The sequence below is a fragment of the Malus sylvestris genome, chromosome 17, assembly GCF_916048215.2.
Source record: "Malus sylvestris chromosome 17, drMalSylv7.2, whole genome shotgun sequence".
NCBI classification, from domain to species: Eukaryota; Viridiplantae; Streptophyta; class Magnoliopsida; order Rosales; family Rosaceae; genus Malus; species Malus sylvestris.
Genome location: NC_062276.1, coordinates 16,036,317 through 16,053,464, shown reverse-complemented (window position 1 = coordinate 16,053,464; position 17,148 = coordinate 16,036,317). Strand labels below are relative to the sequence as shown.

At 35.9% G+C, this 17,148-nt stretch overlaps 1 protein-coding gene across 1 annotated transcript; it reads right to left on the bottom strand.

The window, feature by feature from the left end:
- Positions 1-14,689: 14,689 nt before the first annotated feature.
- LOC126612140 (ylmG homolog protein 1-2, chloroplastic-like) lies at positions 14,690-15,658 on the bottom strand. The gene has a single exon (XM_050280457.1). It carries the CDS (start codon positions 15,545-15,547, stop codon positions 14,873-14,875), a length of 675 nt encoding a protein of 224 aa, XP_050136414.1. The 5' UTR covers positions 15,548-15,658; the 3' UTR covers positions 14,690-14,872.
- Positions 15,659-17,148: the final 1,490 nt, after the last annotated feature.

Genomic DNA, 17,148 nt, shown 5'->3' with positions numbered 1-17,148 from the left:
AAAAGTCACCTTCAACCTCCCACCCTCTCCCTATATCTTTTGTATTTGTCCCATTTTTTCCTCTCTTTTTTTTGTGCTATATATATATGGACCAGGATCCTCTCCTGAGCAGTTTCCTAGTGATCCTATGGATCCCGTAATCATGTCTGTTCATTGTATATCGTGCAGTCAGAAATTATTTAAAATTTAAATTTTAAAATTCAAATATGAATAGTACTTAACGAAAACTGACCGCACGATATAAAATGAATGAACAAGATTGCGGGATCCCTAGGGAACTGCTCAAGAAAAGATCCTGATTCATATATATATATATATATATATTTGCGGCTTTTTTCCTCTTAATTTATATTCAATTAATATCTTTGATATCATGAATTTTGAAGGTCACTATTTAGTCCTAGGAGTACTTTTTAACATAAGATAAGAATCTACCATCCGTGAGAAATACAGTAGTCTTTTTTAATTAAAACTTATTAATCATTATGGAGTAAATAACGTCAGCTCAAATCCTACCACTCAAGCAAAACAAAACCAAACTAAAAGAGGCCAATTTCCTTGTTGATGCTGTCATTAGTGTAGGCGTTGGTAGTTCTGATTTTTATATTTGGGACCGCATAATTTATGTTTGTGCTGTCTTTGCTTTTAAGCTTACATCGTTTTGGTACGGGTTGTTCTCGAGATTTTTCCCTTTAATGTATTTATTTTCTAATAAAAAAATAAACTAAACAAACATGATGAAGTTAGTTAGCTAAAAGAGGGTTTTTGGTTACTTTGACAAAAACTGCAAAAAAAATCAAACTCCAACAGGTTAGTTAAATGACTAGCGATCTTAAGTAACTTTATGCAAACTAGCTCAATTTTAGCTAGGAGGAGAGAAAATCAAATTTTTGCTAAACAATAAAAAAGGTCGTACCCAGTGCACAAGGCTCCCGCTTTACGCAGGGTCTGAGAGAGGTGAATGTCGGCTAGCCTTACCCCCATTTATGGAGAGGCTGCTCCCAAGTCTCGAACCCGAGACCTACCGCTCATGGGCGAAGGCACTTGTCATCGCACCAAGTGCGACCTCTTAAATTTTTGCTAAACAATAAAAGTTACAAAATTACATTGTTGTTTGTGAGTTTCAAGAGAAGAAATAGAGCTTGAGTTGTTAAGTTTAAGAAAAAATAATATGAAAATATTTTAACATAACCTACAATAGCTAATATTGTTATTAACATTTGGATCATTTGGCTAGCTATAATAACAAAAATTTAGCTAGCATTATTAGAGATGCTCACACAGTCACACCCTCTTTATCAGAGTTTCAATTCCTTTTAACTTTTTTTTTAATCAGTTTCCAGTGGCTCATCTTATGGATTGTTTTAGTTGCTCCAATAATGTTATATCAAGTTTTCTTCAAAAAAAATACGCACACTGTACCATTTTCTTCACAAGCGTACCAAATGCAATGTTCATGAAATGGGAATGACAGATGTCATCTCTCATGTTCGAAAATGCCAGAAAATCGTGTTAAGGAAATATCATTTGTTTTCTATTGTCATGTTTGGTTAAGTAATCAAAATCATTAGTGTTCAAATTTTCAATTATATGCTAGCATTAATTGCATTAAACTGACAAATACATTAAATGTTTTCCCAAGTGATTGGAAAAAAAATTCTGAAGTAGATACTTGGGTATGGAACTCCCTATGCTATGTATTAAATTCCAAACAATAGTGCAAGTGGTGTTTTACCGCAATGGCGGAAAATGATTACTCAAAAAATAAAACGTCCAAACAATGGTTTGTAATTTGGCTTTTTTAGATGTAAGTGTAACTCTTGTCAATGTTGAATTTATCTTTGCGGGTTTTTGTCGTTTGTCTACGTCTCATGGTAGCACTAAGCCCACCTCATTATCCCATATCCTCAGCCGCATTGTATATTCTCACCCACAACAAAAGGTTAAAAAATCGAAACGATATTTCCCCACCCATGATTATTCTTAAAATAACCTTCTAATACAAATCCAATTTTTTTTATTCTTCAGAAAAATAAATATTAGAGTGCTGATAAGCCCAGCTAAATCTCCACTCACTGCCAAGGCTCCCCTTCTGATTTTTACTCCAGCTAGAATTCTAGAATCTAGTCATTTCTCATATCTCTAGCCGATTGCAACTCTATTTCTTTCTTTCCAAACGCTCAACGCACCCCCATCCCTCCCTCTTTCGAATCCCACGACCAAACCTCATGCCACATTCCCAACATTTCCATCCTCATGCTTCATTTCCAAAATTCGCAACAACTCATTCCCACTCCTCAAACACCAATTTCTTTTTCTTTTCTCTAGCGGAGCTACTCCGCAAACTGAGGTCCCTGTCTTTGGTTTTGGGAACTTGAGTACCATAACTTCAGATGGACAACCAATTACGTCAACGTTCGTTCTGACACCAGCTGAGATTGTTGATACGAACGTGTGGGTAGAGCAACGCGATGGCCAAATTGTCAATCACACCTTTGCAGGAGGAATCTGAGTTTGACGAAATTCAAATCCCTTGGACACTACACCAGCTCCCTGCATAGAACCTCAATATCTTGACTTCGATGAATTAGAGTCATCTGAAGAATGAGAGCAATGCAGACCGCTGAATCATGACAACCTTGGGGATCTACGAAGAGATATTCAAACTTACCTCCCTAGCAAGGTTGTCACTAAAGTAAAGACCCTATTTCTTTAATAATTGAATCACACCGCCTCTACAAAAGTTATTTTAACCTAGTTTTAAGTACTTCCGTGGAGATTCTAATCCAGATTATTACATCATGCATTTATTTAAAGGGAACTTTAACGAAAAGCACCCGGTACTGTTCACTTTAACGAAAAACCACATTTTTACACTAAAAAGTCAATCCTGGTACTATTCACTTTACCCTTTATTTTGTCCTTATCATTAAAACTCAAAGTTTTCAAGCCATTTTCATTAGTTTTCCTTTATTTAAATGCAATGACTCTGTACAACAATGACGATGCATGGATGTGCAAGATGTTCCCATCTACCATGAAGGGACTTGCTATGAGATGGTTTTCCAAATACCTATTTTGAAATACATGCTGACATATTCACAAATACCTATTTTGTGTTTCGTGATGTACATAAACATCATGAACTATTTTCAACATGACCACTGAGACTAAGAATGAGTATTGTATAGCTACTTAAAGCGATTCCGTGCAGAATTGGCTGAGATCAAAAAGCCAAATGGCAGGCTCGCCACGATGGACTTCAAGCAAGGACTCTAAGGACTCTAAGGACTCTATGTTAATTCACCTTTCTCCCAAAAGTTGAATAAGAAAAAGTATGACTACGCCACTTGGCGAAGTGCTTTGATATCGTTGATGATATCATCGGTTAGGATGATAGAACCTAGAAAAAGAGATTCGACACAGATGATGAAAGGCGGTCTGATAAGAGATAACTGAGACACACTGCCTCTATCTTCCCATTGGAATGACAGAAGATGATGCAAAGACAAGCCAGCTCAGCCCAAGACAAAGCAATACACTGCTTTAAACACTACTATCACCAACATCATTCACAGTACCAAGGATAAACCTGTCCTCAAAAGGCCCGAACCTCTTCCTGACCATCTGGCCAAGAAAAAGCCTAATGAGTACTACTCTTTCCACTAGTGAAATGGTCACACCACTCGAAGCTATCGCATGATCTGGGATCCTATTGAGTAGTTACTCAATCAAGGGCATGCTGAAAGTTTGTCAAGAACAAAGCCAAGAAGTAGGAGCCTGCAGAAAAGATGAACCAAGGTAAGTCCGATCAATATGAGCTCACAGATGAAGAGGAAGATTGACTCCAAACGAAAAACTTACCTTCAATATTAATTGCATCTATAGAGGACATAAGGCGCTTGAAGGAAAAAAGGCTTTCAGCCTTGTACATAGGAAAGGAACTCCGGCGACCATGAGGTGGAACGTCCTCAAGCATTCAAAACCCTTCACGAACTATAGGTGGTTTCATTATTCCTTAACGAACTATAGGTGGAACATCTTGCGCGTGACTACATGTCGGTGCGTGGCGATGCATGGTGACACGTGTCATCACGTGACATCATATGAAACCCATTCCAACCATTTTTAGTTCCCAAAACAAGCAAACAAAGGGAAAATTTTACATTCTTGACATTAATGTTTATTAGAGTATTAATTAGTATGGTAATTCCTCATTTAGGTGAAACTTACCCCGAGGACAAGCTAAGTAAGGTGGCTACAACCTCACAATGTAATTGTGAATGGGTCTTCTCCTTTAAAAGTAGTATTATATTATAGTTTCCATAGTTGTACTTTTTTTTATTTGTGTGAAATGCCATGTTTAACTTAGAAAATAATAACTATCTACACTTGGTTATTTTATTAATGTTTTGTGAGTATAACTATGGCATGTACACACTTTTGATTCTATATGCTAATTTTTAAATGTATGCACAGTGTTAGCTTTAGTTGTACTGTCCGAGCCAAGGACCAGCTTCACGTGTATGTTCACATGCATCGTTTATGTTTACTTTGGATTCATAGTAAGTGCTAGCTTGTCCCTAGTTTTGCATTCGGCAACTAGGACTTGTATGTGAGAGCTTAGCACCAACTTCACGTGATTGTAGACTAGAATGTAAATTATACACCCAGATGTTCATGTAGTGACTTTCTGCATGACTTGTGTACTTACATAATCTAATGAGCAATGACTATTTGTTATCACTATTACTTTTACCATTCTGTACCCGTATCTTTTTGTTACTACATTTGTTGGGTACTGTATAGTGTACTTATGAATAGTATGTTATTTTGGGAGACTCTACTTGTTTTACAGTAAGGGGTTATAACTTCACGAAAACAACGATTTTTTACAAAAATTTGTTTTTTGGCCCACTCACCTTTCTTTTTCGCCCATTTAGGACTTAGTAGTGATGCTCTTGTGGCGATGAGGATTATTGGCAATGCTAACTTTACCGGCCCCTTAAACCTAAAAAATGAGATCAAAATCAAATTCTAAGGAGCGTAATAAAAGTTAAGTTAACAGTAATCAATGGTGTTATTGTTCCCCATAGGAAAGGAAAATAAAACCAATGGTGAATGAAGGGTTTTACTTTTTTCATTATTTTTTCATGGGTCAAGATGTCATTTCACAAGAGAAAATGATTGCACACCTATTTTTCCTGTGCACATTTGTGTTGTGTCTCTTGATTTATTTTTAATTTATTTAATTTAAATCTCTACTAATTAATGAAATCCTCTTTGTCAACCAAAAGATGATGAAAAAATAAATTAGTCTTTTATCACATAAAAATGATGGGCAATAATGTAATTTCACAGGTCCAAATTTTATTGTTTTTCATTGAAGCCTCACCTACAAGTCATGTTAAAATACCTTCAATATTAAAAAAAAAATCCAAAAACAAAAACCTCTCACTCCTCCCATGTTCTCTCTCTCTCTTTCTCTCTCTCTCTCTCTCTCTCTCCCTTTCTCCTTATCATTTTCTAAAAAAATATGTTCATACACACAAACCAATGGAAATACTATTATAACCTTTAATACATAATTGGAAATAAAAAATATTAGAAACTGAAAAAATGTGAGCATCAAAATAATTTCACACAAACAAGTTTTTGTTTTTTGTTTAACCTCATAGCCACGTCATCATATCACTACTCTCTCTCTCTCTATTGAAAACAATATTTGTGAAAAATAATATAATATTTCTCACACATAAAATGTGTGGCCTTTGCTAGTATAAAATAAACAAAGGTGTGCATATATAAAATTAAAAATGTGGGTTAATATTACTCTCGGGTAAATCGTCAAAATGGTCCATGAGATTTGCATAACTCATCATTTTGGTCCCTGAGATTCCAAATCGATAAAAGTGGTCCCTGAGATTGTCCACCATCCATCATTTTGGTTCTTCTGTTAAAAACTCCGTTAAGTGTCCCGCAGCTCTTGGCCAGAAGTTTGGGCAATTTTCAAAGCTTCGTAACTCAATCGTTTCTTAATCAAATTCGACCCACAATATATCAAAATGAAGATAGGAAAGTGTAGAATAAGATTATACCTATTTCGAAGCCCAATGGTTGCCGGAGATTACCGGAAAATAACCTCAAAGTTGACTGGTTCGAGTGAAAACTTGAAAACTCGCCGGAAATTGGGTAAACTTTAAACGTTCATAACTTCTTCAATACTCAACAAAATCAAGTGATTCAAAAACAAAAATCATACTTCTAGATGAGACAAAGAGAATGGTACCTTTTTCAAAGGCTAACTCGCCGTGGTTTGGCCGGAAAATGGCTCGAAAGTGGCTAACTCAAGATCAAGACAACCACTTTCGAGCCGTTTTCCAGCCAAAACATGGCGAGTTAGCCATCTAAAAAAGGTACCATTCTCTTCGCCTCATCGAGAAGTATGATTTTCATGTTTGAATCACTTGATTTCGTTGAGTATTGAAGAAGTTATGAACATTTAAAGTTTACCCAATTTCCAGCGAGTTTTCAAGTTTTCACTCGGACCAGTCAACTTTGAGGCTATTTTCTGGCCATCGCCGGCAACCACTGGGCTTTGAAATAGGTATAATCTTATTTTACACTTTCCTATCTTCATTTTGATGTATTATGAGTCGAATTTGGTTAATAAACGATTGAGTTACGAAGCTTTGAAAATTGCCCAAACTTCCAGCCAAGAGCTCCGGGACACTTAACGGAATTTTAAACGGAATGTCCAAAATGGTGGATGGTGGACAATCTCAGGGACCACTTTTATCGATTTGGAAATCTCAGGGACCAAAGTGATGAGTTATGCAAAATCTCAGGGACCATTTTGGTGATTTACCCTATTACTCTCTCATTTTCAAACTAACTTGATCAAGACAAGAATCCAATTCCAAGTGCAGTTACCCACAAATCAAATGCAAGCTAAACCATGTTGTATAGTTTACGAATAAATAGAGATGGAATATAACCTTCCACAGTTTAAGTGATTGCTTAGAGACGGTATTACGAAATATGGAATTTGCTAATTGATCAAGAATATGACTCTATTAGAGTCAGTGGTTATATCAAGTGTTCTGGTTTCCTTTTTGTGCTGACTTGTTCCATGAATATTACTTACAGTAAGGTTGTGTTTAGTACGTGGAAAAGAGAGTTTGGGAATAGTTGTCTTTTTCATATTTGGTAGATTCAGAGTTGGGAATATTTCCAAGCTTATAAGTCTCCAAAGGAAAAGTCAAATTACAATTAATAGTTGATGTGGCAATTTGAAGTATTATGTCAATTTTTGTACTTTTCGAATTGTCAAATGTTATTTTCTTATTAATATAGAGCTTTAAGATCATCTCCAACCCTTGAGCTAAAACCTTAAATTTTTAGCCCAGAAACAACTTTTTTGCTCCTACCCTTTTGGGTTAAAATTTTAGCCTCAGATCATTAAAGAATGAATTTAGGCTAAGTTTTTTTTTCTTAAAGTAACTTTTTTAAAAGAAAAAATTATGTATATTATTCTAATTTAATTTTATGAACATTTTAACCTAAAAATATTTAGATACCGACAAATATTGAAAAATCACTAACCGACGCCATAAAACTCGTGAAACACTATAAAAGAATATGAAACACATAAAAGAATTATTTTTTTTAATTACTTTAGCCTTTGGATTTAAATTTGAACCGTTATATATATATTTTTTATCTTTGGATTTCATCAAATTAGATTTTAACCGTTGAATTCAATGAATTTATAAACATAAAATTAAAAAAAAATATACATATATGATGGATCAGCCACACTAACCCATGGGGAATCCTGAGCTAAATTTGGCTCAAAAATGAGTTTTGAGTTTTAACTCATATTTTCCCCAAGGTTTGAGCAAGTTGGGGTAAATTTAGAATCTAAAATTTCAGTTTTACTCCAAGGGTTGGAGTAAGTCTAAATAGTTGTATTTATAAAAAAATATTGAAACAAAATTTTTATTAGTTGAAATGTTAGTGGAATAAGGAACCCTCTATTAAAATCAATTAAAAATAAATTTGATGTTGATGTTGATGTCAAATTTGACTACTAATCACTAGGGCTTTAACAATCTTCAAATAATACTTCGGTTTGAAGATTTTTTATGTCAAATATGTATACTGGCATCTCCACCTAAAATTTAACATTTCATTTGAAGATGCTTTAAGAAAATAGAGAGGAAAGTGAAGCCCTCCATCTCCTCGTATTCACTTTGCTTCCCCTTAAATTGCTATCTTTCCCTTCCTCATGAGTCATGAGTAAACATGAGAAATCATTTTTCATAATTCCTTTTTGTCTAACAAACACAGCCTTGTGTAGTGATTTTTGCACATTCTCCCCCCCCCCCCAACCCCCCTTTTTATTAATTTTATACTTTGATTTTCTTTAATTTGTTCACTTCAATGACTAAAAATTAAAAAAAAACATAAAAAAAAGTGCAAAAATCATTTCATGAGAACTAAAATGTATAAAAATCATTTCTTGATTACTAAGATACCATTAAATAACTAAATGATATGTCTGGGTTAGGCAGTGTGTGGGGTATGGGGTTGTACGAGGTGACAACTTAATGAAGAGTTGGTTTCCAAGTCAATTCCTTGTTACAGAACTGTGATTTGTTTAAATGGTTATTCATAATCATAATCATAATTGTTAAGTTTTATTAGTTGAATAATTGCGGTTATCTATACCGACAAGTATTTTGCCCATTTATGATTGAATGTGTGGGGCATCTACAGGGTTGTAGAAGGTGACAACCGATAGAGGATCCTGAGAATCCTTCAATCACATCCGTTTATTGTATATCGTGCGACCAATTTTTGTCAGGTACTGTTTATATTTAATTTTAAATAAAAAAATTTACAATGATTTCTGACCGCACGATGTACGATGAACAATGTTAAATCGGCTTTGACGGCACCTAGGTGCTAGGCGGTGGAGACTCGCCTCGATTTAGGGCAAATCGTTTCGAAAAATTGGTCTAGAGCTAGGCAGTCCTAGGCGGCGCCTAGGTGGGCTAGGCGGTCCTAGGAGGATTTTTTATTTATTATTAATTGTGTGCTTTTTTATTTTTTAGTTTCATGATGGTATACTTATGGAAATGGTGTACTTAATTTGCAAATGATGGATTGACTACAAGTTCATCCGATTGTGAAATGAATTGTAGAACTTTTGAGGGGATACATACAATAAAAAAAGAAATAAATTAGATACAACAACGTTAAATAGTTTAGTCTATGTCCAATCCAATGCAAGGATCATGAACAAGAAGAATCTAGTCTACAATCTAAGAATACTCTTCATTATGATTATATGCTTACTGTTTTTTAAATATTGAACTTGTTAGATGGATGTACTTTGTGTATTATTCTACTTCTATTTTTGCATTTTGTCATTATTTTATTATCCATACAAGTATAGTTTTTTTTAAGTGTAAATAGACATTTATTTACAAGATATATAATAAATTTACATAATTTGCCTAGGCATTAGGCCTCTGCCCGCCGCCCGACTAGCGCCTAACGTTTTTTAGAACTTTGACGATGAACGAATGTGATTAAAGAATTCCCAGAATCCTCACAAAGAGGATCTGGCGAGGATCCTCCTAGGTGACAACCTAATGAAAAGTCGGTTTGCATGTCAATTCTTTGTTACAGAAAATTTATGAACTCCAAAACATCATCATTATTATCGTGACAGTTTCATTTCACCATATTAATACATTTCATTCTCAATTTTTAATTTTAAAAACAAAACTTTCTTGTGCAACATCATACGTCACAAAATTATTCAAACTTGTAATTTTCGAATTAATGACCTCTCGACTATTTTTAGGCCAATGGTTCCATAATTATGCAAAATATCATTTATAAAGAAAAATTCAACATTTCTTGACTAATCTCACTTTGTTAATTATATTTCTTTAAGTGGTTTCAATTTTTCTTTTGAATTTCATCTTCTTGGCTAATGGTCTCTTGGATCAATTCTATGGCTAAAATGCTAAAAAGATATTACTTGAAATAGATTGATTTGATTAAAATTTAATGAAATGTTAATTGGATTGGTGCAATATGCATGGGGTGTGATATCTCTATCAGTTGCGAAAATTTTTAAACAAATCAACCAAAAAATTATTATAATCCACTTACCTCCAACTCTAGCAACTAGCATCAAATTAAGAGTAAATTGTAACAATGGTCCTTCAACTTTAATTAAATTGGAGCTATGGTTCCTCAACTAAAAACTCATTACAATTGGTCTCTCAACTCATCAAAATGTGTAGCTACGATCTTTTTTGTCAAATTTGTCAGAATTTTGTCAAAATAAGTTATGTTGGAAGGACCATGGCTACAATTGAGGTCTCTCAACTCATCAAAATGTGTAGCTATGGTCATTTTCCTCAACTTCGTCAAAATTTTGTCAAAATGAGTTATGTTGCAAGGACCATTGCTACAATTGGATTCAAGTTGAGGGACCATTACTCCAATTGAGTTAAAACTGATGGACAATTTCTCCAGTTAGATTAAAGTTGAGGGACCAATGGTAATGAATTTTTAATTGAGCGACCATAGCTACACGTTTTGATGAGTTGAGGGACCAGTGGTAATGAATTTCTAGTTGAAGTTTCTAGTTGAAGGACCTTGCTCCAATTGAGTTAAAGTTAATGAACCATTATACTAAATTGTTTCAAGTATATAAATAAAAATAATTAATAAAAACTCAATTCCCACCATAATCTGGATCTATATATCTATATATAACTCTAAACATAAAGGAAGAAATAAAAAATTGTGATGCTTTTATAATATCCAAATCTATTAGAGATTTAAAAAAAAAAAAAATTCTCAAAAAAAAAACCCACTAGTCGGATTGTGGATGGTTAGTAAACTCATTATTTTGAAAAGATAATAAATATTAAAATAAAAAAGAGTGAATTGTCATAAACTTGCGTGTGTAGTAAGAGACTAGTAATTTAATTATTCAGATTCGTCCAAAATGGTTTGATAACCAACTATTTGAAATTTAAAAATTAAAAATGTACATACAGCAAAAAAAAATTTGAAAAATGTCATCAACTTTGAGATAAAAAGGTAAATTCAATTACTGTTTGGGCCTGAAATTCACATTTTCTCTAAATTGAAGTCAATCCAAAAAGGGAGCTATGAGTCTCGGCCTAATGGTGCGATGCTGATAGCGTAGCCAAGTTGCAGATAAGCTAGCTAGGATTGAGATGTTTACTGATGAGGATCAGAATATTCTAAGGATCGAATATTGTGGTTGATGGGATAAGGAATAAATTAAACGTAGAGGAGGACTAGGTTCATAGTCGTAGTTCAGGTGGAAGGGGCCGAGAGAGGATGGTGATAGAGTTTTGGCTGAGAAATATTCAGAGTATATTTAGAGAACCTGCCTAGGAATTAGAATATTTTCAAAATTATACAACTCGGCAGTTCTTACCACTAAGAAATTTATCCCTATAAATAGAAGTGGCTCTACAACTTGAGAAGCCCCTCAAATCAACAAACAACTCAAAACGTTATATGTGAAAACTCTTGCTCTATGCGAAACTCTTCTCACATCCATGAGAAAAACACTAACTATCCTAACCTTCCCGCCAACACACCTTTAGTTCGGATAAAAGAACAGCACTGAAGCCGTAGAACCAGGTGATTCAGAAGCACCTTTAATTCGGATCGGTGAACGAAACTGCTTCTAGTTAGTTGGTTATCTATCCAAGTCTCAGTCGATGAAGGTTTTTAACTTTTTCACCTAAAGAGTTCATCTCAGTAGCTTCTTGGCAAATTGAGGTGTTACCAAGTTACCCTTGTACAGTATAATGAAAGTCGAAACAGTTATTAAACTTGGCAATGATCTAGTAGCTTTGTCTTCAGGTTCTAGAACCCAAGGCTGAGACGTGTTCATTACTCGGTCGTAATTGCTCAATTATAGCAGTAAAAAATGCATTCAACACCACCACCACCACACCTATTCCGCTCGCTTGACCGAGTTCAATTGCAAATTGGCATGCCCTCATTCACGAATATGACGTAATTAGTTCATAATTACTCAATTGCGCGCCACGTAGACTTTGTGATTTCTAAGTTCAATAGTTACATATTATTTACATATGTTGGCTCATGCATTTCAAATAGATGGGAGACGATGCCCATAACCAGTTCTCTAACTTCAATCTTCCACTTGGTCGAGGTTATTATCCATATTTCATAAAGGACAATACTATATCATTCTTTTTCTTTTGTTTTTTTTTTTAAAGAAATGATATTATCTACACTAAAAGAGAAGGGGTCGGCTTAGCTTCTTAATGAGTTAGTAATAATATGATTCAAATTCGCCTTTTTGTTGTGTCTTTTTAATTAGCTAGTTTTATTGCTTTTAATCAAGTTCCGTCCTCGTGCCGTGTGGGGTTCCAATTCCAACAATAGAACATTCATTCCTTCATATCCGTGACAAGAATTTGATTCTTGCTTTTCTCCCAAGTGTAATTCTCTGTGTGCGATGTATAAGCGTATGAGAGAAGAAAAAGGTCACAAAAATTCAAGAACCCTAATTACAGTTTAACCGAAAAGTTTATACATCTCAAATGCTAATGGATGGCCCATACCATAATTAGTCCTAGACTAGTATTTGCCACACCATAAATCTATTACATGGACCGGATAAATCTGAATGCCTGTTAATACACTTCTCTAACAAAACCATGGCCCATACACTACCCCAGCCGCCCCTGTAACCCCATGTAATTCAGCCGGCCAACCCCAGTCACCAAATTGCCCCATTTCGCGTACAATCCGAGCCATCCTGATGATATCCGTACTCCTACTCCAAACACTGTCACTCGAGGAGCTTCCTGATCGAAACTCCAACACCGAGAATTCGATCCTATCGGAGCAGTTACGGTGGAAGGTGACGGTACAAGGTGTCAAGGACCCAAACCAAAGTTATCTGCACCTTCCCGCGCATGAATGAACCATCGTTTATGGAAGGCTCACTTTTGAACTAGATGTCGAAAGCCTGGATAGAACTGGGAGTCCAAGAGGGAAGATCGGATTGATCTACACAGGGATGCATCAGCGAAGCAAGAACCATCCAGAAGGGGTATAGGAAACATGCCAAAGGAAAAACGAGGAGGGATAGGGGCTGCCACCGACCCAGGCCGCAGCTTGGGTCGACGGCAGCTAGAGTGCAAAAAAACTTATGAACCAAACGGGAGAGAAACTGAAATTGGAAGGTTAAGTCTCACACAGCAGGGAGAAACGATCTCACGGAGAGAGCAGAACTCTCACCAAACGGAGAGAAACTATTGTTTGAGAAACACCAGAAGCTTAGCTTCCTTATAACACAAGCAACATAAAACACCATCATTTGAGAAACAGCAATGCTTATATATCTAAATTTTGGACATTCTCAATGAGGTGGAGGTTGTAGAATCCATATCATGCTTCTGCACTCAGATATGAACTAACACGTTCAAATTAAAAGATTCATCTCTCAGGGACGTCTCTTCTTTATTTACCGATCCTAAGATGCGCCAAGGAGGTGCAGACGGATGCTGCCTCAACATCGATATGGACACTTAAAACATATCAATTAGCATAAACATTCAATAGTTCCCCTAAAATGAATTAGACCATCAACCAAAACAGGAGGAGTTGAAAAATAAAGGTCCATGAAGATTGGTAATAGCCTAAATGCCAATAACTTTAACACAACACTCCTAGACGTTTCAAACAATACCTTTTGTCATAACATAGAGAGACGCAAATCCACTTTTCCGCACTAATCCCCAGTTCTGGAAATGAAAAACTTAAACAGGACCGCTGCATGCCCAATCTTCATCAATGAGAAGATACAAAGCAAATCATAATCACAATTCTTAGTCAGATTGCTCCTTCAAAGACCTATCAATCTTTCTATGGTCGTTTAGAGACAACATACTAGGGAACAAAGGGTTCTTGAAATCAGCCAACGCAAAAGCTATACATCACTTAATTCCACTTAAATTTGAACGAAATCAATTTGAAATAACACCAAATCACAAAACTATCATGCAAACTATACCTATTCTGCAAAATAAAGTACTGCTAACAAAATCATTATAGAAGAAACATAAATAAGTAAACTACCTCACCCAGCTAACTCATTGCAAAACACATCAGAAAATAACCTATGTTAAAAATAATTCATAGAAAGTAAGCCTTACAATTATACTGATGGAAGCAGGTTAATTACGTTTTGTAATTAGAAAACCTCGTACTGCCAGCAGTATGACCTATTAAGCAAACTGAGCCGCTCAAATCACTTTCCTCATCAGTTTGTAACTATAACATACTTTCACCCTTCTCCATTTTCTTTCCTTTCCTTCTCTCTTTCGGCATGAGAAAGCACATTAGTTGTTGTCACAAACGTTGTTGCTTCATCAAAATTCATCATTAATCTAGAATGAACAACAAAGTGCCAAGCTTTATAATTTCTTCCCTATCCTCTTTGGCAACATTCACACATGATATAATCTCCAGAGTTTCTAAACAAATTTGCCATGTAAAAGCTGGACAAATAAACAATGCTTAGCGCCTGCGATTCATACCAAACTGCAAAAACACATACCAAAGGTGTATCGAAAATCTATTCCACAAAACCTGTCAAAATTTATATATTTCATACTGAATTTAAGGTTATTACAGTGTTATAACCCAACACATGATGAGCAACCATAGAAATCTAAACCTTGAGCTAAACAACAAATAACTTTCCTTACCCAATTGATCAAAACCGGTTCACCAACAAAACCCGCCAATTTTCCTCTTGGAATCAGTAAGTTCCTCTACTGTTGTTGAGAATCGACCCGAGCGTGCCCAAAACTGCGAAAGCCAAGAGAGGACTAACATCCAAGGTATCGAAAATCGGCGGAATTATATTGCGGAAGAGGTTCAAATAAGGATCGCAGAGGTCCCGAATCGCCGAAAGTGGTTGACGGTCCCAAGGAATATTAGGGAACCAGCTGAGCAAAACCCTAACCATCAAAACCCCACTGTAGATATCGAGCCATTTGGAGAGTCCGGCAGCGACCACAGTCAAAGGGGTATTCAAATAACCGCTCGGGCGGTCACTGAGCGCCGCAAAGAAGAGGGGCCCGGCGGCGGATCCGATGGAGGGTCCGAATTGGGAGCCAAACTTGACGAGCGAAATTGAGAGGCTGCGGACGGCGGCTAGGGTTAGGGCGAAGAGGGTGGTGAGGGTGCGAGTTGGGAGGTGGGCTAGGGGCGATGGGGGGTGAGATGGGTTTTGGGGGAATAGGGTTTGGGGATTTGTGGTGAGAGTGGCGAAGAGAGGTCTGAGGGAGAGTTTGGGGATTGGGTTGGTGTTGGATTTGGGATTGAATCTGAGAATGGGAGTGGGAGAGAAGAAGGGTTTGAATATAGGGTTTGGTTTGATGGGGGTTGAGGTGGGGAAGAAGATAGCTTGAGACGCCATGACTGATGCCATGGTTTGATTGGGGATTCTGTTGCGGTGAAAGAAGGAAAGTAGACAAACACTCGATTACTCTTGTCTGGGGTATATACGGCTGCTTTGCTTTTAGACCGTACAGATCAGCGAAACACTAATTGCATATTAACAAAAAAATATTGTTTTATTTATTTAGATCAAGTACCGACATTCATTGATATGACGTTTCGAAGAAGTTCAAATAAAAGAATAGAGTGCATTTAAATAGGTCCTGGCAAAAATTTTGATGGAGATTTCGCACCAGGATCCTCGCCGGTTCCATTCCTAGGGATCTTAGGGATCCCGCAATCCTATCCATTTATTATATATCGTACGGTCAGTTTTCGTTAGGTATTATTTATTTTTGAATTTTAAAATTTAAAATTTAAATAATTTCTGACCACACGATATACGATGAACGGACAGGATTGTGGATCCTAGGATCCCTAGGAAATAGATCTGGTGAGGATCCTGGTCCGTAGATTTCAACCTGGTCGAAAATATCTCAATCTTTTTTACTTGCTCTCACCAAACCCAGGTCGAAAAGATAAGTCATTCACAACCACTGATCAAGGATTCCCTGAAAAGTTAAGGAATAGTAATCTTTTTTAGAAATTGAATGGATTCTGTCTATATATATATATATATATATATATATATATATATATATGTGAGGAAGGTAGAATGAAAGATGATGAGTTCTTCTTTCTTTTATCACTCACTAGCTTCCTTCGGTTTCTGGTTGCTGGTTCCTTCGGTTTCTGGTTGCTGTGCCGATCTTTGTGGTGGTCTTTGGATGTTGTTGGAGTCGTCTTCTCCATCACTCTTGCGGATTTGGTTGGCTGGACCTTTGGCGTCGGGTTGGAGTTTTGGTCTGCGGCGGTTTCTCAGCGACGCGATGGTTCCAGGAATTTAGAGTTTTTTGTTTGGTTTGTCTGTTTCTAGGTTCAAAACTGTTGTTTTGGGCTTTGGATTATGGTCCATTTTTTCTTCGTGATTATCTTGTAACTGGGCCCTCTCGGGTATTTTACTCTTTGTACTTTGCTGCCCTTTGCCCCGAAATACTATTTTCAGTTTACCAAAAAAACAAAAAAAAAAAAAAAAGGAGCCGATGCTCCACATTTAATCAATACTCACGAATTTTTTTTTTTAATTTTTGAACCTAAACTTCAGCTAGGTCAAAGTCCAGGGACCGATAGAACAATTTTCTCTTAGGTATATGGTCACTTCAGTTTTTAACATAATTCATTAAAAAATTATTTTCCTTTCATTTCAAACTAAGGTTGATATCACTCGCTATAATTTCTCTTTATTAAGCTTTATATAAGCTACTTAGTATTACGGTGGTATTTCTTTTTATTTGTAAGTGAGAGATATTAGGTTTAATTTTCGTCAAATGCGAATTTGAACTACATTATTATTTGCTCATTGTGAAGTCAAGCCTACACTCTTTAGTGTAGATCATACCATTTATTAAAAATATTGTATATAAAGATATTTGTCTCATATATAAAGGCATAAAATGTTAATTGACTCAATCTCAATGTTAAAATAGAACAATATTGGCCACTGAAATTTTTTTAAGAACTTTAACTACAAAC

Excerpts from the sequence above, each read along its gene's own strand:
- LOC126612140 (XM_050280457.1), bottom strand. The coding sequence starts at position 15,547 with ATGGCATCAGTCATGGCGTCTCAAGCTATCTTCTTCCCCACCTCAACC.